The sequence below is a fragment of the Myripristis murdjan genome, chromosome 4, assembly GCF_902150065.1.
Source record: "Myripristis murdjan chromosome 4, fMyrMur1.1, whole genome shotgun sequence".
NCBI lineage: Eukaryota > Metazoa > Chordata > Actinopteri > Holocentriformes > Holocentridae > Myripristis > Myripristis murdjan.
The window spans coordinates 30,369,780-30,393,296 of NC_043983.1; the positions used below are offsets into that span (position 1 = coordinate 30,369,780).

At 40.8% G+C, this 23,517-nt stretch overlaps 1 protein-coding gene across 2 annotated transcripts in view; it reads left to right on the forward strand.

The window, feature by feature from the left end:
- The first annotated feature begins 472 nt into the window (after positions 1–472).
- The window catches only part of ect2 (epithelial cell transforming 2), a 59,689-nt gene continuing 36,644 nt past the window's right edge, over positions 473–23,517 (forward strand). For both annotated transcript variants that reach the window (XM_030050398.1, XM_030050399.1), the window contains exons 1-11: positions 473–825; positions 2,468–2,634; positions 3,728–3,807; positions 9,477–9,566; positions 10,895–11,077; positions 12,993–13,082; positions 14,434–14,541; positions 16,485–16,558; positions 19,137–19,267; positions 20,574–20,689; positions 23,170–23,232. In XM_030050398.1, the coding sequence (XP_029906258.1) occupies positions 2,502–2,634; positions 3,728–3,807; positions 9,477–9,566; positions 10,895–11,077; positions 12,993–13,082; positions 14,434–14,541; positions 16,485–16,558; positions 19,137–19,267; positions 20,574–20,689; positions 23,170–23,232 (1,068 nt within the window). In that variant the 5' untranslated portion in view covers positions 473–825; positions 2,468–2,501. The remainder of the gene's footprint in view (positions 826–2,467; positions 2,635–3,727; positions 3,808–9,476; positions 9,567–10,894; positions 11,078–12,992; positions 13,083–14,433; positions 14,542–16,484; positions 16,559–19,136; positions 19,268–20,573; positions 20,690–23,169; positions 23,233–23,517) is intronic.

Here is a 23,517-nt window from a genome sequence, read left to right on the forward strand (position 1 = left end):
TGTCATACATTTTAAAATACCTGTCTTGATGTGACATGTTCACAAAAATCATAAACAATGTCTCAAAATTATCTTATATTTTGGGTTATGATAGGTTAAAAGAGATGTCCTGAACTTGAAACTGAGATATTTTTAAATTATAAATATATTTTTTAGGGACATTTATCATTCTTTAAGGTAGGTTGTCCTCCCATTTACAACTGCATACTGTACCCTTAACAAAAAAAAAACAAAAACAAAAAAAAACATAGTCCATATTATTCACTTTCCGTCGTATGCGTATACGGAGTAATATAAGTATTTCCGACATGCCGTGAAGGCCGCATGCCTTGGCAGCTCCGTCAGGGCGCATCGTGATTTGAATGAATCGACCAATCACCGGCCTCGCTGCACGGAAGCCACGAGCTTTACGCGCCTCTCGTCCAATCAGAGCGCGGCCGCGTTGTTTGGCTTGCTTTTTTGAATTGAGCTCTAACAGCAGGCTGACATCTTCTCTGGACTACAATGAATCAGCTGTCAACAAACTAAAACAAACTAGACGGATTTCGACAAGTTGGAGCGATAAATCGCAGCAGCGAAGCTCAACATGCATTAAATTGGTACTTATGAGTTTTTTCGGACAGATGTTATTCTCTTAGAACGGGCTTTGCGGGATTTTTCCGAAGAGTTTTTGGACCGAAACTGCCCTCCCGTCCCGTCCGTACTGCTGGCTAATTAGCTCGTTAGCTAACCTGGTTAGCAGCGGCTTCTTCAACCAGCCAGTTTACCTCGGCTATAACTTCTTTTGTCGACTTTGTATCATCTACCAACCACCAAAACCAGTCGGTAAGTTTGTTATACTCAACTGGAAGACATAACGACACCACAGTAAACACGTAGCCAAGGTTCTTTAGCTAAGTTAGGTTAGCCAAGGTGGACTCCATGCTCAACCTAACAATCCCTGCGTTCCAAATCGCATACTTATACTTTTTACTTTTAGTATGTACTGCAGCTGCCCTTACAAAGTATGTAGTTTAGTATGTATTGGGACATACTAATTCTTTTTTTCCCTACTAAATAGTATGGTAGTATGGGTATTGGAACGCAGGGAATGTCATCAACCCTCTCCTGTTATTGTCACATTCACACCAGCAAAGTTACTGAGCACAAACCAGTGCTTCTTCTTCAAACTTGCTCTGAACACTGTGAGTGTGCCTCTTTTGGTTTCCAGTGGTGCACCCTTGGACTTACTAACATTACTTCTGTTGAAATTGTTCATATTCCTATCTTTTTATAATCCTTGTTTATAGTGTCTATATTGCTTACTGCTATTTATCATGTGTATACTGTATATTTCTTCTAAATTTGCACATTGACCTACCTCTATGCACATTTTATACACCCATGCACACGGTTTTTTCTGTTTTTTTTGTTGCACATTGCTTTTTGCACACTGGGTTGTACTTAGGTTATTCTGTTGTACTCAGATCTTATTCTGCTATACTTAGATCTTATTCTTTATTTCTATTTTTTTATTTACTTAATTTGTAATCTGTGGATACTGCTGAAGAAAATGTGAATTTCCTGCGGGATGAGTAAAGTATCTACCTACCTACCTACCTACATACTTTGTATCCTCTTGGCTTTCATGTCCCAGTGTTGTTTATTTGCATATAGAGTTGTTTATTTAAAAATAGGGATACATTCCAAAATGGAAGTAACATTAGCTCAAATAAAGTTATAACAGTATATATTTTATCTATTTCTTGTTTAAATTTGAGTAGGGACAACGCAAATTTACATAGCAACACTTTTGCTGATTTACACAAGGGTGTGAAGCTGAGATTGTAGCTAGTGATAGTTTTCTATTTTCACCCCTAGATGGACTTTTTGGGTGGAGGAACATGTAAAGATCAATATTCAGATGCATCCACACACACACATTCACAGATTTGACCCTTTATTCAAGAGTATATTCCAGGATTAATGCATCACAGTGTAGAAAAATGCATGCAAATAGATTTATACAGCCTGGCTTTTAATTATTTTTTAGGTATCCTTATCTACACGCTATATTTGAGCCCAGGTGTTAGACACTGTAGTTTCACTTTTTTGTCAACTTTGGTGGGACATGATTTGTGCAGCGATTCCATGGTTTAGTCAAGTCTAAAAGAGAGGCTTTTGTCGACCTGCCCTTTTTAAAACAACCACGCAGATTCAAAGTTGCTGCATAAACTTTATCCACAGTGCCTAGTTTTGCCAAAGTTAGCACAGTTCGCAAATCCATCACATTCTTTCCAGTTGATTTGTCAGACTTTTTAGGCAGCATTTCTGTTTCAAGTCATGCCAAGTTCCTTCTCTTGCGTTTCGTTTGACAGTTGTCACCCCTCTCCTCTTCTTCCCCGTTGCTACAATTTCTTTCTCCTCTCTGCCTCGCTGTGTTCTCTCCCCGTGTCTCTCTCTGTTCGTTCCCTCTAACTTTTGATAGTTTGGACAGTTTGGTGTCTCCTTTGGTTCCTGCCATGGCTGACAGCAGCATAGTGACTTTAGGGACAGCTCGGAGTCTGCTGGTGGATTCGTCGGTCTTTGACTCGAGGCTCGCCGAAACCACCAAGGACCATGTATTTCTGGGCCTGGCATCTGAAGACGGGGAAGGTGAGCCGGCGAGGGTCATCGCCTTTTCTTTTTCCCCCTCCTCCTTCTTTCCCTCACAGTCCAAACATTATCTTCTCATCTTGTAAAAGACAGGGCAGATACAGCAAAAGTCACCTACAGCTTCAGTGTAAATGTATAATCTGTCTCCACTCCCACCCCCATATCTTTCTTTTTCAAACCACTGCCACCATCTCCTCTGTATTTTAACTCCTCTGTCTCCCATCCTTGCTCCCCCTCACTCTTTTTTCTTTCTTCTCTACCTTTTACATCCCATTTCCCCTCTCTTTGTCACCTTCATCTGTCGATATGCATAGAGAGGCAGAGCTATAAGCAGCAAATAACACGTCGCTGCTGTGCACAGCTTGTGCTGTCCTTGCCTTAGGTTCCCACCCAGACCTAGTTTTAGCTCTGTTTTATATTTTTTTTTCTGGCCTGACACAATGCAGCCTGTATCGAGCCTGAAATATCTGGCTGTCAATAGACTATAAAGCGATAAGAACTGATAACTTCATAAGGCCAGCAGGCATAATAACAGGCAGGTAGCAGCTCTGGTTAGTAAGGTGTTATGTTCAAGTAGCACCCATATGGCTCCACTCTGTTTTGAAGGGTTTGAAATTAACCTTGGCCACCTTTTTGGAGAGTTTGTTCTCTGTATTTTCTAATCTAGAGAAACCTCTTTAGTGCGAAGAAATCAAAGTGTTTAAAAGCCCCTGTAGCCAGATGCAGGAAAGTTACTTTCTTGCCTTCGCCTGTGCATTTAGCCCACCCCCCGACCCTTCGCCCTCCTCAATCTCTCTGCAACCTTTTCTCTCCCCTCCCTCTCAATCAGTGATACAGGTCTATTGGATGGCTGTAACCCCAGGCTGTCAGTCAAAATGAGAAAAAGCCTGATCTGTTCTTTTGTATGACCCGTTTTCACATTACCTCCTGAGACGGCCCGCTTCTTGATCTGTCGCCTTCCCATTTCTCTTTGTGTCTGTCTGTCTCCCTCGTTCCCTCGTTTGCCACTTTCTCTCTCCCTCTCTCTCTCTCTCTCTCTTTCTATATCTGTGTTTAATTCATTCTCTGTCTTTCTCTCTCCTCTCTGTCTCAGATATGCTGCCCAGAGTGGAGACCAGGGTGGTTCTGGTGGGAGAAGCAGGCAGAAATGGAGCGCTGGTCAAAGCGCTGCAGGTACATCATTCCTCTATTAGCCCGGGAAGGTCCGCTGTGGTCCATTGCCTTCTATTAACGTGGCAGTCCTCCGTGATCTGGGGGTTGTCAACATCACTGCTCTGGAAAAAAAAAGAACGATCCCTCTGGCTTTGAAAAGTAGGACGTTGAAAGTAGGGTTTGACCATTATAGGGTGTGAAGGCTGATACCGATGTTTTTGATTTGAAACTGCCGATAAATGATACTTAATGCTTGTACTTGGTATATGTAAAGTCAGTTTTCAAAAAAATATCACAAAATTGACACAGGTTCAGTGTTTCCCCAGTATTTTATTCTGGTCAGGGTGAAAAAGTCTGAAAGAACGTTTATGCTGTGGCATACTGAACTATCTTTTGAACCCCGGGACAATAATAGTATTACTACTAATAATGATAATAATAGTTAAATAACATGAAGTATACTTATCTCGAATCTCAATAAATTCCCATCACAATCAAGTCCAGTAAGGATTTCTGTCGCTAATAAGTATTAAGTATTAATTAATTATTCCGTACATTCAGGTCAATAAATATATAATCAATCAAACTACATCATACAACCTTGGACCATATTGAGTGGCTGCAATCTTATATTTTTGACTTAAATAAACAATTAAATGTTTTATATTTGATTTGATTAAGAACTGATTAATGAATCTCCATGTAGGAACTTTCAAGCAGAAAAACTGAAACTAAAACTCTCCTCAGCTGAGAAGCTTAAAATGAAGTAACACTGCCAAATTGTGAGGCAAGTTTTTTTTTTGGTTTTTTTTTTGATGATAAAGTATTTCAGATTTTTCTGATTATGTGTCCCCCAGCATGTGGGTGGAAATGGGCAGGCAAAATCCAGCTTCAGGCTGTGTACGTTTTCACTGATTCCTTTGTAATTTTTCTAAAAATATAAAGCCACTTTAAATTCAGCGCTTTGTCCAGAGGTGGGTAAGGGAATGAATAGTGTACGATTTGGCTCAAATTTGGCTTGGTCCTCATTTTGGTGTTTTTTATCATCGCTGCACGCAGAGGAATATATCTCTGTAAGTAGCCACTCCACAAGGATTTCTACACTTGTAGGTGTATTACCTACGAGATACTACAAAAGGAAAATATATATATTTTTTCCTTTATTATGGAGTTAGATTTTCAAGGCGTATGTGTGTGTGAGTTCAGTTTAGTTACACTCTCCCCACTCCATCTTATACACACACAGACACACACACACCTGCCTGTGTGTGGAGATAAGGCACACTAATACAGGGGTCTGGGAGTAATATTTGGCAGCCTGCAGAGCCTTCTCAGACTAGAGCATTAAATTGTAGCTTCTTCATAGAAATGAGTGGTTTCTGATTTTGTTTACAGCTGCTGGCTGTGGCTGGTGTGTTTACATCCCAGCCATTCTCTCCTCCATGACTTCCGTATTATCACTCCACCAGAGATTATCAGCTCACCCGACAGCTCCACCATGGTTAGAGGGTTTTTCATAGTATTTTTTTTTCTTTGCTTGTGTAAAAGGAGTGATTTCAAAATTGAATGGAAAAATCTGTCCGATCCGGATTTCTTGTTATCGCAGACTAGAGGGCTTTAGGAGATGTGATGAATGAGGAAATTTGTCTGTAGTTTGAGGAAAGCCATCAACCAGCTACACACTACAGGATGTACAGCAGATTTTCCCAGTCCTGACATCTGGATGGGAAATGCAGCCCCTAAATAGAGCTGCACAATTAATCAAAAACACATCGAAATCACAGCGTGGATAAGTGCAATATCCAAATCGCAGCAGCTGAGATTTTTTTTTTTTTTTAAAGGTTAAATGTGATGGTTTACTATTATAAATGAAGTGTTGTGGAGCTGCAGAGACACCCTGGCCTGAAAATCATGTTCTCCAGAAGGAAAAATAAAACATTATGGTTTGGTGCAGACTGATACAAAAATCACATCATCCTTATTTTACTACTGTTTTTCGCACTAAAATTGCAAATACTACCGCAATCAATATCTGTAAAAATAATCACAACAGAGTTTTTTTTTTTTTTTTGACTCATCGTGCAGCCGTAACCCCAAATAACTCTCGATTACAAATGAAGTTTTAAAATTAAATGGTTATTCAGTCTTAATATCACGAGAGATCACAGGCTTGGTCAGCAAAAATTATCTGCTCATATGAGAGGTTTAAAATTCAGTTTGCACAGACTAAACTGAGCTGCCTCAATAATATCAAACATGTTTGATATTTATGATTTATGTTTGATGCTCATCTGCGAGTTTCTGAGCATTGGTTTACAGACAAAATGAGAATTTGTTATGATTCTCGATCGAGTGAAATGTCTGCAAGTCACAACTTTTGGTCGATCAAATTCACACACAGTGAGGTTGCCTTGATTGGTCTGCACAAACCATGCGATACAAAAAAAAAAGTGATGCAGTGCGTCTAGGCATGAGATGATATGCTTATTTCACAATACAGTCGATAAATGATATATGCCTGTAATTTGATATAACCATGATACAGAGTAACAGAGAAAAACTCTTTTTTTTCCCCCCTGAGTCAAAAATTGCTCTAGCGATGGGTTTGACCTGCTAGAATGTAAACAGTTTAAATATGTTAGTCATGACCAAGTGCAACCCAAGTGCTACATTTTCAGGGGCAATCCATCCTTATTTGGGATTATTACAGCAGATTAATATGAGGCTAATTTCACAATTCATTTTTCTGCCCCGTGACACACACTGTAACATTTTTCTATTGTGGAATATTGAATTTAGATGTGTCGCCCCACCCCTGGCGTCTCCAAAATTGGTTGGGATTTAAAAGTCCTCCAGGGTGTCTGCAGCATTACAGCAGGTATGATATTGGAGCAGCCCTCAGTGACAGTCCATTTGGAAGTGCACTCGGTAGATAAGCGCGGCTCGTCTCACCAAACCGTCTGGACTCATACTCGGACCGATGTAAAACGGCACGAAGTAGGTGGACAGCTGTTACCGCCGAGTCTGAGCTTATTTATCCCCGCGTGTCTGCTCATCTGTCAGTGTACCAGTCTTGTTCCACTCCTCCACTGTGACTTTGAAAGGAAAGATTTGCGAGAGAGCAAAGTGTCACAACTCCATTCGAGCTCAATTTAGAGGCCCAGAGGGCTCAGCTTCGACTCGAGGAGATGAAACAGAATCGGGCTGCGGCCTGTCTGTCAGACCTCGGTGTTTCACACAGCGTGGCAGGATCCTTCGGCAGCAGGTGCTGTGTGTGAAATGTTAATTCCTCTTTTCAGTGTGTTAAAACATTGATGGACTTGATGTTGTTCTTACATTTTGCGTGTGTGTATATGCACATGTGTCTAAGTAGGTCATATTTTGACTGCCTTTCATTCAGTTTTCAGACCTGTCAGCCTGCATGTTTTTTTACGTCGCAGCTCTGCATTTTGACATCAGAGTGCACAAGGACAAGTTGATATTCTAAAACAGGCCAAAAGGGCACTGATTTTTATTTATGTTTGTTTGTTTTGTTTATTTATTTGTTTGTTTTTGATACCAAATAGCGGACAAGCGTGAAAATGAAACAATTGATGATCCCTCTTCCTCAGATTCAGTCTCAGTCTGTGGCTTGCTGGTCTTTCTCATGTAGATCATGCAGACTTAAAGGGCTAATTCACCCCTTTTTTTTTTTTTTTTTTTGAAGACCACACCTGCCTGCTCCAGCATGGTTATGCATGCATGGTACCTGCTTCTGCCAACAGCACCAATATAACGGGTCCACCATCAGCGTGCAGTCTGCCCCTACATATCCCCTCCCTCGCTGTGTCATATGTAACGTATAGCCTCAACTTTAAGGATTTGTGAAAGATTATACAAAATGCAGCCCATCACAGACATCAAAATGAGATTCATCAAATAGCCTTCAAACTATTTGATCTTTTAAGCCATTCCGCGCACTTGCCATGCTGTAGGCTTCCTGTGTGCATGGTGGAACTGGCTGGACCGGAAGTGTTCAAGAGTCAGTTATGAAGTCAAGCTACCATCATCCTCTATGTCACGGTTGTATCCCTCCATGTTGCCTTCACTGGTCAGATAAGATAAGATAAGATAAGATAAGATAAGATATTCCTTTATTAGTCCCACAGTGGGGAAATTTCAAGCATTACAGCAGCAAAGTGGATAGCAGAATATGAAGCAAATTTACATTATAAACAGATAATAAATAGTAGCAAGCAATATCAACACTATAAACAAGGAATATAGAAAAAATAGAAATATGAACAATTTAAACAGCAGAAAATAACCTAAACCTGAGGAACAACACATGACAAGCAAGCAGGCTGTTCATCAAGACAAGCTATGGCATGCAGTTGGGGAACAACTTCCAGCCTGTGACCAGCCCGCAAGAAACAACAACAACAACAAAAGTGTGCTTTACATGCCTGTGTGTGCCGGCCAGCAGTCCTCAATTAAAAATCCACAACACCCATATCTTTTGCGAGTCTCACGAGTCGACCCGCGCTGTGGAGATCGGTACCCACGAGGCCAAAAGCTCAGCATAACGGTGCACAGAAATACACACTTTTCGTGCTACCAATCGGGCAGTTGTAAGACAACAGGTAGCCTCACAATCAGTCCATTATTTTGTACAGTCTGCGATCTGTGTCAAAACAAACTCAAAATTTCTGAACCTCTGAGATAAAAAAGGGGGGAAAAAAATTACCCAGGCAGACTGGCCAAACATTGATATACAAGAAATAAATACACAGGTGAGCGTATTCATGGGCGTGTTGTTGTGTATACCATCGTGTGCGCGTGCATGTGTGTGTGTGTGTGTACACGCTCACGTACGAGGCATATTTCTGTGTCTTTGAGTATTGCCATGTGAAGGTGATTTGGAGGCGCGGCGGCAGACTAAGTGCTGCTAGGATGACTTCCTCCGCGGGTCTCCTGAGCCCCGTCACTTCTGAAGGCTTCCTGCTTAAATCATCTATTTCTCCCTGCCAATCTGCAGCGCAGCCACATCCAAAGACGTCCGCCGACAGCTCCATCAGAGCGCTCCCGATTGCCTGCCTGACCGCCCGCCGCCGTTGCTCAGTCAATCCACCGAGAAAAAAAAAAAAAAAAAAAGACAGAGAGAAAGAAATAGCCCCCCCCCTCCTCCACACACACACCTCCCCTTCCCTTCTCTTTCTCTTCTGCCTCCCGCCTCCCATACCCCCCACCCCTTCCAAAAGGGCTTTGAACTTTTAGATTAATTTTTACCAGAACTTTCTCCTCTTCCACACCCCCGCCCCCCCACCTCTCCACCCCTCGGGCGTTTGATATTTGTTTGAAGTCACTGCCTTTAGGCGTTGCAAGGACGCAGACCCCGCCTCTCCCTTCCCTCGCCTCCCCCTTCCAGCATCCCTGCACTCCGTCTGTCCTCTCCTCTGTCCTCCTGGTGGGTTAATTTGTCAGAAAAGTGTCTCCAGCTCCTCCACTTTCACTCTTTCTTTTTTTTCCCCTTCTCTTTTAGCCTCTCAACCCCTGTCTTCCTCTCTTTCTCTTCCTCTCATTTCTCTCTCTCAAACAACCATCCATCCTCCTCCCTCTCTCTTTCCTCCTCCTCCTCCTCCTCCTCCTCCTCCTCCTCCCCTCCTAGCTGCAGTGTTTGACATCCACTTCCTGCTGCTTGGTTTTTACAGGCCATCAGAGTAATGGAGGTACCGGTGGTAAAGATAAGAGGAGGCGAGCCGGGCGCCGAGGAGAAATTGATAAAATCTATAGTCAATATGGTACAGTACAGTGTCTGTCCTTCTGTGTGACTGACTGACTCGTTGACGGGGACCTTGGGGAAGTGTTGCATGAGAGCTAACTCACACTGGGTGTCCAATCATCGTGCATGGCCAATCCACACTGGTGATGAACTGATTGTTTGGTGAATACCTGATTTATAATGTAACACTTGATATGCAGAGGGAGAGACGCACTCAAACGTCAATGCCAGTGGCTTGCAGTCAGACCTCAGAGGCGAGCCGAGCTGTGGCGCCGAAGGCTTTCAGCCGCCGGCTTTTTGATTACTGAGCCTTATTATAGAAGTTACAGTTGAAGGCAGGTCTATGAAACTGGATTTACAGACGGTAAATTGTATCGGACAGGCCTCGAGATGTGATCAATAGTGAGGTCTGAAGGCAGCTAAGAAGCTTTGATTTTTGAGTGTCACCTCCCATTAACACGCAGGTGTCTAAAGCGATATGGATCCTAACGCTGTAATAATGTATGTGATTCTAACTCTGTGTGTGTCCCGGTCCGTCGATGCCTCTCAACCCCTTTTTTTCTTTTGTCCTCTGTCACCTAGTGGAACTAATTCTCCTGAGGTAATTTGTTTTACGAGCAGGTTTACAGGTAGCACGCGTAATTTCACCCCACCGGCTACAGCCAGCTCTGCCTGTATGCAGCCTGGCGCTTAGTTTGTGATTTAATTTCTGCTCTCCGTTATTGAAGTCATTGATTCAAACAGCTCTACTCTGATTCAGAGTAACGCTTTCTCTCATCAGAGAGGGCGGCACCGATCGTTTCACGCAGCATTGAACAATTTTATTGCTCCGTGGGTTTGAGTATGTCACTGTGAAGAGAGTCAGACAGAATATTGTGTATATGTGTGAGAATGAGTGAGTCTATGCTACTATAAAGTTTAAAGGCCTCTGCAGCGATATAAAGAGTAGCCCGACTTTGGCACATATGCGCTCTGAATGACATATTGTTGTGCAAAGAGAGGATCGGCATCCATTTTTCAGAGCTTTTTCAATCTTTAAATCCAGTAAACTTGGCTTAAAAAAACTAGAGTGCTGCTAAAAAGCTAGTATGAACAATGATAACTTAACTGAAAACAGAGGGAGGGTACAACAGAGCTTAGTTTTGCACAAGTATAAGCTCATCAGTGATATCATCATAAGTGTAATAATTAATCAAAGCCCCTCAGTTACCGACAATTTGCAGAGCAAGAATATGAGATTGTGATTTTTTTTTTTTAATATATTGTTGTTTGTGTGTGCATCTTTTTTTGCGTTTGTCTCTTTTACACCCACATTTCCATGACTCCTTAACGCTGATTCTTCTTCAGGACATCAATACTCCGTTCATAATGACGGACAGCGTCCAGGAGTTTGGAGACGGAGAGAACACCGATTTCGAGACGGTGTTCGTCCTGGCAGACTTCGATTCTCCCGACTACAGCTACCTCTACAAACGGGACAACCGCATCGTCGGGCCGCCCATGGTGCTGCACTGCGCCGCCAAGGAGGAGGTTAGTGACGGACTCACAGACGCTTTCCCCATAATGCAGCGCTCTCTTCAGCTGTTGCAGGCCGGATGCAAGGATGAGTGATGACTGAGCAAGTCTCAAATATGTCTACTTAAGGCAGAGCTGAACATTTATGCAAAGCAGATGCAAATGCCTTGGATTGTGCAGTATTACCCCCCCAAAAATGGGGACAGGACCAACAGTGGTGAGGGTTTTATTTACTTATGTTGAATTACGCTATTTGCACTTTATAACTGTAAACTGGACCCACATCCATGCTCAACAGGATAAAGAGACATATTTTGATCTCATTTTGAAATTATCTCCCTAAACAATAATTTTCTAATGTTCTTTATCTTGCGCTGCCCTTTTATAGTTTGAGAAATGTCATCTATTGTGTTCAACTGGAAATGAATTATTTTTGACAGTTAAATTTTTTCTTATTTCATCTTATTTTCATTTTTGGAAGGCAGTTGTAGAATTAAGACTGTTTCAAAAGTTGCATTAGTTATCATAATATTGTGATAATTTGATTGGGTCTATACGTTTTTGATAGATTGACTGACACCACTGTAATTTTCCTGTTTGTTGCCATTCAGTCAGTCAAGTCAGTCAGACTTGGTAAGTGGTTTCCTTTCTTCATTAGTAATAATGGCAGTTTTCCAGTTGGACGTGTACCACTTCTAAATAAAGAAGAAATATGGAAATTTTCCCCAAATCTGAACACAGCCCTTGAGCAAAGCAAAGAGCTTCTAAAACATTTTCATCCCGGGATCCAGATAAAGAATTCAGCGTCGCCATGAATCTCAGGCTCGGGAAAAATCTGTCAGGTGAGGAGGATCCACCAGAGAGCGGCCCGACATGAACCGAGCTTTCAGAGGCAAAGTTGCAAAATACATGATGACTGTCTGAACACATGATGATGAACAAGAGCCGCCTCTGTCTGCCGCGCTGTCTGTTTGACAGAGGCTTCAGACAGGGCGCTGATGTCTTACATGAGCAATATGCCCTGTCTGCAGCCGCTATCAACAAGACAGAGAGCGCTCTGCACATTTGTCAGCTGAATACAACACACATATTCACTTTCAGTCTGCACCGAACAGCACGATGAAGACGTATGCCTCTCGATAACAGGGGGAAAGGATGTTGAGCTGTTTTTCACTCTTTGATCCCTATCTGTTTTATTTTTTTATTTTATTTTTTTAAGCATGTGATAATTCAGGTTACTGTGGTCTTTTTTTTTTCTTATGAGTGTCTGCATGCATAAAAAAGTCGACAAGATAATAACAAAATCTGCTTAAATGTTGGAATTGTTATCTGCTGAAGATGTTTTGTCACTGCCTGTGCTCACTGAGAGCGGATTGATTGATGTGTTGTTCTGTTCTGACTGACTGTGGGCTTTGTGAGAGGCACAGATTGCATTCGTGGTGTAGGCTGCAGCTACAAAGACCCAGGAAAAAAAAACAGATGTATTTATAGTTTTTGATAGTTTATTGCCTTTCATAACATTGCGTCATTTTGAAAAGTTAACACAGCCAGCTAGCAAGTGCTAATTCAGTGGCATTGATGTTTTGCAGGTCTCTTTTCTGAGATGATCATTTTTCTAATTTCAAACAGCAGTTGCAGCTAATCTGGTCTCATTGGATAACTACTCAATTTCTCCATTTTGCACCGGCCAAGCAAAACAAAATCACATCAGCAGTAAGTTAGAGAAGTGCAGAAATCTGGTTGGCTGATGACAAGAAATGACTGCAAAAAGTTTGTCCGAGTTTCCCTGCTTCCTCAGCTCCATAGAAAACCACCGGACCTCCACTGACTTGTTAATTGAGTCGCCCGCAGTGTGAGTCACATGCTATCAGGCATTTTTTACAAAATCCTCATTTCATGCTCAGTTTTTGCTGTCCGTCTCCCTCCCCAGCCGCTGCCGTTCTCGTGTCGCCCTCTCTACTCGACCACCATGCTCAATCTGACGCTGTGTTTCACCGGCTTGAGGAACAAAGAGGAAATGGTGAGTTCACTGACTTCAGGGGATGAGATTAACAAAACAGTGCAGGCTTTGCTCGACCTGAACACACATGTCAAAGAATCATAGAGGGCATGGCCGCATTACTAGAGTATCTTGCGACTGACACAAAGATCGGTTTTGTGATGTTAGTTTCAACAGAAAACTCTTATATTAATCCTTATCATTTTATTTGTCAATAACAAACAGTGTTACACTACTATCAAATATGATAGTAGTGTAACACTGTTTGTTATGTTACTTTTGGTTAACACCCTTGAAATTGGTGATAGTGTCTTTTTACCCTCAGAAATCAGGATAATCAGTCCTTCCACCTCTATCAAAAAGTGAACTTTTCCACCACTCTTCACTAACAAGGGCGACTTGAGTTTAGCTGACAGGATGATGAATAATTTGGCTTGCATTTGTTTTTGTTTTTTTGTGGCAATTCAACTAAAATCTCATAAATAATCATCATAATTGTAATAATAAAATGATAAGCAAATGATAATGATAATAATGTCAATCAATTATATTGCACTTTTCTAAACAGTTTACTGCTTCACAATCAAGAGTCAAACATCTTTTTTTTTTTTTTTTTTAAACTTAATTCAGTTATTGAATTATTTAATTCAATACACTAGTCATTTCTGTGATTTCTTGATATTTACAGTATATAGCGCACTTCATGGTGTTCATGGTTCTTGGTAGGGATGCACGGTGTCTGAGTTTTTGCCGTTATCTGATATGCCGATATTATCCAACTCTTTTAGGCGATGCCGATACCGATACAGATATATGCAAATATTTCCTCCACCTAATTGCAGAGAACATCAAGTCTCTCCTGCAGTGGAATTAACATTTTATAATTATGCCCGCTCTTATTGTGAAGGCCAACTGTCAGATGCAGGCATAAAATACAGTGCTTTTCAAAATGTACGCATTCCACCGGTCAAAGTAAGAAAACTACTTCAACTTAGGTTATGTAAAACATGCCATATTTATTTTTATGTAACATTTTCTTTCAAGCAAAACTACTGAAACAGGTTTGGATGATGCTCTGCCTGAGGAAATCCTGACAACAGGCTCAACCAGGGCAGATTTGACCTGTTTCACAAATCAGCATTTCATATTAGCCGATAAAAAGCTGATATTGGCTGATATCGATGTCAGGCCGATATTATCCGACATCCTTTGTTCTTGGGAACCAGAGAACAGCGATACAGCGATACCCAGTGACTGAGAACAACTGGCACAGCGTGGTCATTTGAATTGATATTATTTTGAATTTTACCTGGACGTTTGAGTTTCCTGTCGTTTCTGAACTTGTCCTCGGTCTGTTTTGTTCTCCCCGCAGAAGAACTTGGTGAATCTGGTTCATCACATGGGCGGGACGATCCGTAAAGACTTCAGCACCAAGATTACTCACCTCATCGCCTACTCCACTCATGGAGAGAAATATAAGGTCGGTACATGCACCTCAGCGCTTCCTTTTATTTCTTTCTTTTTTTTTGTTGTTGTTGTTGTTGTCTTTCTTTTCTATTTCTGTTTCGTCTCACATTGCAGAGCATGTGCAACACAGCAGTACTCACAAAAAATCAAACCACACACACACACGCACACACACACACACACACACCCCTCACCCACATATCCGCCATCCACTATACTGAAACCAACCATCAGGAACGGATGATGTAAGAATGATGTTTCTTGTGATATATATATATGTCTATCTATCTATCTGAACCCACAAAATATATTTAATAGTATTGTAGGTTGTTGGTATATTTGATATTTTTTCAAATTGTCTCTAACGAGGGTTTGATAAAGTGTGTGTTAGTGTGCTGAAATGGTACAACGTGGCCTCTTGTATTAGCAAAGTAGGGGTGTTTTTACATACTGATTTTATATTATAGATCCAGGAGTCGAGCAAAATAAAACAAGTATCCGCTGTCTGTGTTTTCTGTTGCACAACTGGAGTACAAAACCGGCACAAGGACTGTCTGGGACTTGTCTGTCCGAGCACTAAATACATATTTAAATCAGCTTCAGTGTAATTTTTTGTTCCTGCGTGTGCTTCCGCATTTGAGTGGCGGCGTTAACCGGCAGGACTCATGTGGCGTTAAAGGCAAACTCCTCGATTTTGGTCATATGGAACAACATCGCCCCTAGAATCAAAACTTATTAGTAAAGTTTCATAGCTCCATAACCATCTCAGTTTTTTCAAATCAGTTCTTAAGGAGTCTATGTTTGCACACCGTCTAGCCCGAATAAAAAGACAGCCCTGATAATTACGGTTTGTCTCATATTTGGACCACTATGATAGTGTCAGTGTTCACACATGTACACCTCCAAAAACTGAGATGGATATTGAGCTGCGATGAAAAATACACCCCAGTGCTGATATCGACTCCTGTAAAACAGCTACAAAGGAAACACAGGAACACAGCAATGCCCTCATGTCATGCCATTAAACAGTTCTCTGTGATGTAGGAACGCAATTATTTTTTTTAGTAATGGTCTTGATTAGGTTTGTACATCACACTTCCTGTGTGTGTGTGTGTGTGTGTCTAAACCTCTCTGGTTGAATAAACAGGGTATATATCAGATGTTTTTCCCAACCTAGCCTGAATCCCAGTGTGTCTTGGTCTGATGTCAGAAAGTGGTAATTTCATTCCCTTGTTGGATCCTTTTTAAACCAGGTTCAATACATGTTCTTTTTTTTCCCGTAGGGGTAGATAGAGATGGATGGATGAATAGTTTGATTCTCGTTATTCTGGTGGATTCTCTCTCTGCATGGCTGAGCAGATGACTGGAGCTGTAGATCCTCCTATCATTTCTTGGCAATGATTTTCTGTTTGTTTGTTTTTGTTTTTTTTTCCACCTCTCCACTTCCCCTTTTCCTCCCTGCAAGTCTCATGGAGTGTTTTCCTCCAGCAGCAGCAGAAGAAGAAAAAAACAACAAAAAAAATATAAAGTGGTTAACGTTATGACAGGCAGTCAAAGCTGTTTTCCATTTGAAAGTATGATGCTTGCTTAAAACAGAATTGAGAATATGAGTGGTTTCAACTGACGAGTCTCTTTTTTTTTTTTTTTTCCTGTTATGCCTATGATGGAAACTGTACCTGGCTCCTTCTGTATTTGAGAGTTTCAGAGAGCGGCCAAGACTAATGGAAAGAGACTTGGAAGATTGTTATACAGTGAGCTTTGACAGCAGAACATCTTTGAATGTCTTTTCTCGTAAAATTGTATGTAGTTAAGCTTTTCTGTGCAAGAATTTCTCTTGTTGTGTCTGCCTCGCCTCATCCATCTGTTTATTTGTCTCCCTTGCTTTCTTGTTACCTTTCTCGCTTTTTTTAAAAATGTATTTATTTTTAATCTGTCTGGGTGTGTTTTCTCTCTCAGCTGGCGGTGTGCATGGGGACGCCCATCGTCACTCCATCGTGGATCCACAAGGCCTGGGAGAGGAGGGATGACATGTGAGTTCAAAGTCCATCCTGCTGAGTGGGAGGGTTCATGAAGGGCAGGTTTGCAGCGGTTTAAGGGTTGTGCACAGAGAGGACGAACTCGCATGAAAAGAACGTGACACACAACGCGACTACAGCTAAATCTAGAGCTGCAGCAATTAGTCGAATAATCGTTTACTTAATGGCCAACTGTTTTGATAATTGACTGATTGTTTGGAGTAATTTTTAAGAAGAAAATTTCCAAATTCTCTGATTCCAGCTTCTCAGTTGTGAACATTTTCTGGTTCCTCTAGTCCTCTGTAAAAGTAAATTTAATACCTTTGGGTTGTGAACTGTTGGTTGGGATAAAACTGACATTGGAGGATGTTACTTCAGGCTGTAGGAAACTGTGATCAACATTTTTTTTCACCATTTCACGGAACAAATAATGGATTTTTTATTGATTAATCGATAAAATAATCGGCAGATTAATTGATAATGAAAATAATCATTAGTTGCAGCTCTAGTTAAATCCCAGCATCGTATTAAAGCGAGGACAAAAAGGGCAGCGTTTCACTGTTGCCATGACAACACGTGACATTGTGGCCAGCTGCTTGCCAGCAGTAGGTGTACTTGCTATGGATTAATGTTCTTCCTGAAAATGAGACATTTTTTTAATCCCAGGAACTGGACATGTTTTTAAGGTATAACTTGATCTGCAGTCGTTGGTCATGTTTCAAGCAACACTAAGTGCAACAGGGAGAAATATACATAAAACTACAGGTTCTCAACCTTACCACTTAATTAATGATTTTTAAGGCGAAGGATGTTAATCAGCATTAGAATGAACATAATGTAAACTTTGCTTGCAGCTTTAACTTCACTCTAGCTGTGAGGAGTATGAAATGTGAAGTTGCTTGTGTGCAGTCTGCTGAGAACAGCCTCGTGGAAGTCATATTTGACAATTCTTCGTCCTATAAACACACAAAATTTCACTACAGCAAGTAATTTGGCCTTTTCAGAGCCATTCTACTAAGTTTAGGCAGATTCTAGCAGAAGTTGCTGGTGCGAGCCTTTTGAAATAGCCAAAACAATGTTAGATATAACAGTAAAATCGAGGATCGCTCAGAGTTAACAGAACATTTGTTTATTTTTACGTCAGCATTTCAAACATTGTGAGAGTCCGCCGTACGCCGACCTACAGCTCGTGTTGACAAACAGCCAAAACAAAGAGCAGGACGCCTAATCTCCTCTTTCCATAAACTCTCTCTTTTACCCTATATTCACATGCATGCTTTTTTGCACACACACATTCTTTCTCCTACTTGACACATACTCCTTTTTCTACTGCTGCTTTGTATACACACAGACATGCAAACATAATCTGACTCTCACACACACATGGACTCACACACAACATTTTCTTGTGATAGTGCTACAGAATACACACATGCACAGGCTTTTTCTAGCACATGCAACACAGCTGCTGCTACGTAGACATGGACATACACACACACACACACACACACACATCCTTTCTCTCACACCACACACAGCTGTTTTGAATGCCACTCACTTACCTATAATGTGAAGTAGAACAAAATTACGGCACTTTGTGTTTAATTATAAGAAGCTTTCAGTGTGTTGCACCGGCACATGCACACAGCTGTTGCATTTGTTTTAAGAAAGTAAACTTTAGGCTTACATAACTTCCAAAGATTGGCCTATTCCAATATGTTCCAAATGTTTGAAAAAAAAAAAAAGTTCCTAATAATCGCTCCACCTAATTGGATAGCTTCCTGCTGTAACTGAGTCATACGTCCCTCTGTGGCCTATGGCAGCTTTTTGATCTTAAATCGTGAGGCTGTGGATGCAGACGCTGCCGTCCTCCCACATTTTTGACCATTTGTGTGTGAATGTTTGTGCTGCCCTTTCTTTTCTTTTTTTTTTTTTTTTGATTGGTTGCCTTTTCTAAAACCAGCCATAATCAGCGATGCTGCATCTAGGTAGAAGGTGATCAGGTGCCGTTCATATACAGACAGCGACCGACTGCATTCTGTCAGAAAAACTCGAACGCCAGTCGTACTCCACGTTTTAAAAACAGCAAGACAAGTTGCAAGGTAAAAAGGAGGCAGGTAAATGTTTACATAGGGGAAACGTTGGGTCAGTGTCAGAGACCTTTCTGATTGACTCTTCAGCCTCCGTGATCACAATACTAGAGGGGAAATGGAAATCCAGTTGTGCTGATATTGTGCTAAGTGTGCAGGTTAGCAAACAGCACAGAGCTAGATGTGGTAAACAAACATTCGTCCAAAAGTATAAGACATTCAACCCGATGAGGCCAAATGAGCAGCAGGTCACAGTAGCACTGGCTTTCTTTCGACTGGTGATAGCTGATTTGGTGGTGAAAATCATCATTATATCTTTTTGTCATAATGACGATGATGATGTCTTTAATGTTGAGTAGATATTGCTGAAATCAACCATTTTGATCATTCAGTCTAATTCAGTATGTCACAATTCACTTTAAAGTACTTGGATTGTACCCACCTGTCAATATGCCGAAAAGAAATTTTGACATTGAAACTCTTTTTGTTCCTCATCCGTTCAGCTCGTTCCACGCGGGAGAGGAGGATTTTCGTACCGAGTTCAAAGTGCCTCCATTCCAGGACTGCGTCCTCAGTTTCCTGGGTTTCTCAGATGAGGAGAAGGCCAACATGGAGGAGAGGACGCTCAAACACGGTCAGCGCTGTTCCATAAAGTTTCATAGCTTCATGGTTCCTGCAAGTTTCAGCAGCATTTGTGATCGGTGGTGTCATTTTGGTTGAAGTTCCAGCTGCCATTTTTTTTTTTTTTTTTTTTTGCAGATGTCGATTCTCCAGTCTGAAAGATTTTTTGAGATTTCTGGATTGCATTTTTGGTGTGTGTGTGTGTATGAGATATATGGCCAGCATTGATATATGACATTTCCTATCTTCTCTAACAGCAGTGGCACTGTTCTACCTGTGGAAAGCCACCTCGCTGCTGAATGAATATGAGAAGTGCTCGCACGCTTTGATCCTCTGTGCAGAAGTAATTTCCAGCAGTGAAATAGAAAAGAAATTTACCCTTGTTCCATGGCCAAATGTTAACAGAGTGTAATTTGTTTATTTATCAGAATACAAGACAAGCACCATATGTGTATTCTCATTTTAGGAAAGATGTTTGAATAGGATACAGTTGCCTTGCAGTGTTGTCAAAGGAATACCTTCACATTTTGAGGTTTATTCCATCCTTTTTCTTTACCATGCACCTTATGGGGGTGTTACAGTCCTTTACCTACCCTTTTTTTTTTCTTTAAAAAAAAAAAAATCAACATTCTTCCCATTTCTCATGGAGAACATAATGAAAACCACAGGCCCACCGAGATTGCTAGTTATTGTTTGCCTCGGGATTGTGAGTAAAAATAACCTTTTTTAGTTAACTGAGGTACCAACACAGAAAACGGGGTCACCACAAAATTGACGATGAAGAGAAAACACCACGCTGTGCTATAGTCTTAAAAATGTCAACGCAGCCTTGAAGATCTCTTCCGGGCACATAAACACGGTGCGGAGTGCAAATTAAACATTAACCTTCAAGGCTTTCTTTAAACTCCACTGTTTGTGTTGACTTTTAATTTCATTTTTTTTTTTTTTTTGCACTTTCAAATTTGAAATGAAAGCACAGCACAAGGACTTTCCAGTTCCCCCTGATGCATCTTTAAGGCCTTTGCTCAAAATTGAAACATGGGAATGCTTTTTTGAGTCTTGTGCTTGTTATGTATCAACTTTTGTACCCGGCATAATGTTCTTGCGTTGATACTTAATTTTTTTAATTTCCATTTATTTATTTCACCTTTTACACCTGTGTGTGAGTATGATTGTGTGCACATGGGTCTTTTTGTCATCCATTCATGTACATATTTGTTGTTCATGAATATACAGGTTTTATTTGTCATTGTGATGGACGTGCTCACACATCTCTCTTTTGTCTGTCGTTGTCCCTGTGTGTGTCGTTGGTGTATCAGGTGGCAGTCACGTCGAGGTTGGCGATGACAAGTGCACCCACATGGTCGTGGAGGAAAACTCGGTGAAAGTGCTGCCTTTTCCTCCCCCCGAGAAACTCTTTGTGGTCAAACAGGAGGTAGGCAAAGCAGCTTCTCACTCTCCTTTTAGAGAGCCGGGAGTGTTTAAAGGCTTTTTCCCTTACTGTTAAACTCTCAAGAGGCCATTCCAAGTGTGTGTTTTTTTTTTGTGACCACTGACAGGAAATTGTAAACTGTATTGAAAGCATCCATGTATAATGTATATTCTTTGAATCTTTTCCTCACATGTGAGATTGCCAATGTAGTGCTTGTTCCTCACCTCGGGCCTCTTCTGCAAATGTGGTCCCGTCATTTTTCTTTCCTGTTCCTGAAGGAATTTATTTGGACTAGTGCTGTCTTTAAAAATGACTCAAAATACATTCATAGCAAAAGCCTTAGGGGAGGCTGCTCAGTGTCGTAGTGCTGGTCGATGCCGAGCCGTTCAGGATTCAGCGGCTTCCTCAACAAGAAAAACGACGGTAGTTTTGGAGGAGGGGGGAGTAATAACTTCCTGTAATTACCACCTCTCCGGTTGGTAGTTAGATTTCTTCAGTACTAATGCAGGGCCAGCCTCACTACCTCAGCTGCCTTTAGTGTTAGCTAGGAACAACAGGAGGTTTTGGAAATTCAGGGAATTTTGGGAAGTTTATTACTGGACATGGAAAGTCAGGGAATGAAATAAATTCTTCGGACAAGTCTTGTGATATCATGGAGTTTTGTCAGCCTCATTTTTAAAGAATAGTAACTAGTTATTCATTAAAAGCAATATTTATTTTCCCTTTTGTTTACGTTATGTGTACCTCCCACACAATATGATTTGTTCAAAATTGTGGTCAAGAAAAAAAAAGCCTCATTTTACATGCGTACGGGTCATTGAAATTAAGTGGGAACCCTGGAAAAAAAAAGCTTGAAAACAGAGGAATCCTGCATATTGAAAAGGCTCAAAGTCTTAAAATATGTAATTTGAGACTTTTTCCACCAGACAGATAACAGATAACCAGACAGAAATATTTAACTTTATTTTATTTTATGGAGATACCACTGCACGTGACAGATTTGGTGCATTATCCTGTAATTTCTTTCTACATGCCCATTTCCTTGTGTCCTTGCTGCCCATTTCACATTTTCAGTACTTTGATTAGTCAGTTTCAGTTAGCATTGGGTTGAATCTGCCAGCTTTGTTTCTTTATTTATCCGTATTTATCATTAGGTATCATTACAGATGTCTTCAATTAGTTTTTGGCTTTCTAAAACCCGCAGATGCTCTGATTGCACATGACAGGTTAAGAGTTTATTTGGTGAGGGGAAAAATGCAAACATGTTTTGTTGATACTGTGTTCTTACTCTTTTTTTTTCTCAATTTATTTGTCTCAGAAGAGGTAATAGTATTACCACTCAGTTTTACTGTAATATGAATATGGTGTCGTTGAGTTTGCTAGACAGCCTCCTCCAGTGGTTTTTGAACCAATCACTCCAGGCATCAGAAATTACTTTTTTTTTTCTTGCCATTTACCTATTTCTTTGTTTTCCTAATCACATTCTGAGACGAACAAACCAAGAGTATGTTTACTCTCTCTGGGTAAACAACATTCTTCTCAGAGTCTGGGTGGATTGATATTGAAAAGAAAATGTTAAACATCGCGAGGAGGGAAAACATGTTTGCCCCTTTACTTTGAGTAAAAGTACTTTGACAGTAAGCCGCCTGGCATCTCAGAGTACATCAACAGGCCTGTGCAGTACAAATGAAGCAGAGTTCAGCTCAGCTCCCGGTGGCAAGCAGGTTTGACACCCCCATGTTACCAGTCGAGTGCTATCTTGACATTTCAGAGTGATTGGTATACTCAAAGGTCTTGGAACAGGCAGACACAGACAGACCGGGGACCAAGAAAACATGATGAATCCTCTCATTTTTTTCCCCCTCCTAAACAGAATGCCAAATGATCATCTGATCAGGATTCCTTTTAGGTTAAACCTCAATTTATACAGTCTCTACCTTCCCTCTCTCCGTCTCCTCTGTCGGAGAGGGGGATCAATAATAGATTTTCCCTTCCAGCGGATGAGTAATTTGAACCAAGGTAGAGTGGTGGTTTAGCTGTAGTCATAACCCCACAATCAATACAGTCTTTTCTTGACTGCTGCTTTCATTGGTTGGGGGACAGCGTTCACATGGTCACACAGGTTAGAGCTGTTGATGGAGATTTTTCTGTTTCCAAAGCTTTAACTTATATCCTGGTTTAAGATCAATACACTTTTCATACTTTTGATGAACCAAGACTCATTTCTGCAAACCATAGACTTTTCTAAATTGAATCAAACTGCCACTAAATTGTTATTTCTCAAACAAAAATGGCCTCAAGGGTGTAGAAAACTGAAGTGGCCTTGTAAGCTTGACATTTTTCAAAAACTCTGATGGAAAATACATATCAATAAGGTACCAATAGATTTTTTTTTTTTTTTTTTTTTTTTTTTTTGCTTTTCTACCCAACCCTATCTTCATCTATGGATTAGTCAGAAGTGTTGTTCTCCCTTTCTGTTGCAGTGGTTCTGGGGAAGCATTCAGATGGATGCGCGAGCTGGAGAGTCCATGTATCTCTATGAGAAAGTGAGTAAGACCAATTTATGTGCACACAAACACCCAGAATACAGTACAGACAAACTTATATAAACATTGTAGCTCAGGCATTTTCATAGACACATCAGGATGAACTCATTCTCTCTCGCTTTTTAACACACTCTAAAGCACACACACTGCTTTTGGCACACTGAAGGCCTTGCGAAGTAATAGCTGGTTTGCAAAGGCATCTCCAAAAGTAAAAAGTAAAATTAGTTTGGAACCTGAAGGTTTCAGTGTCTTTAGCAAAAAAAAAAAAAAAAAAAAAAAAAAAAA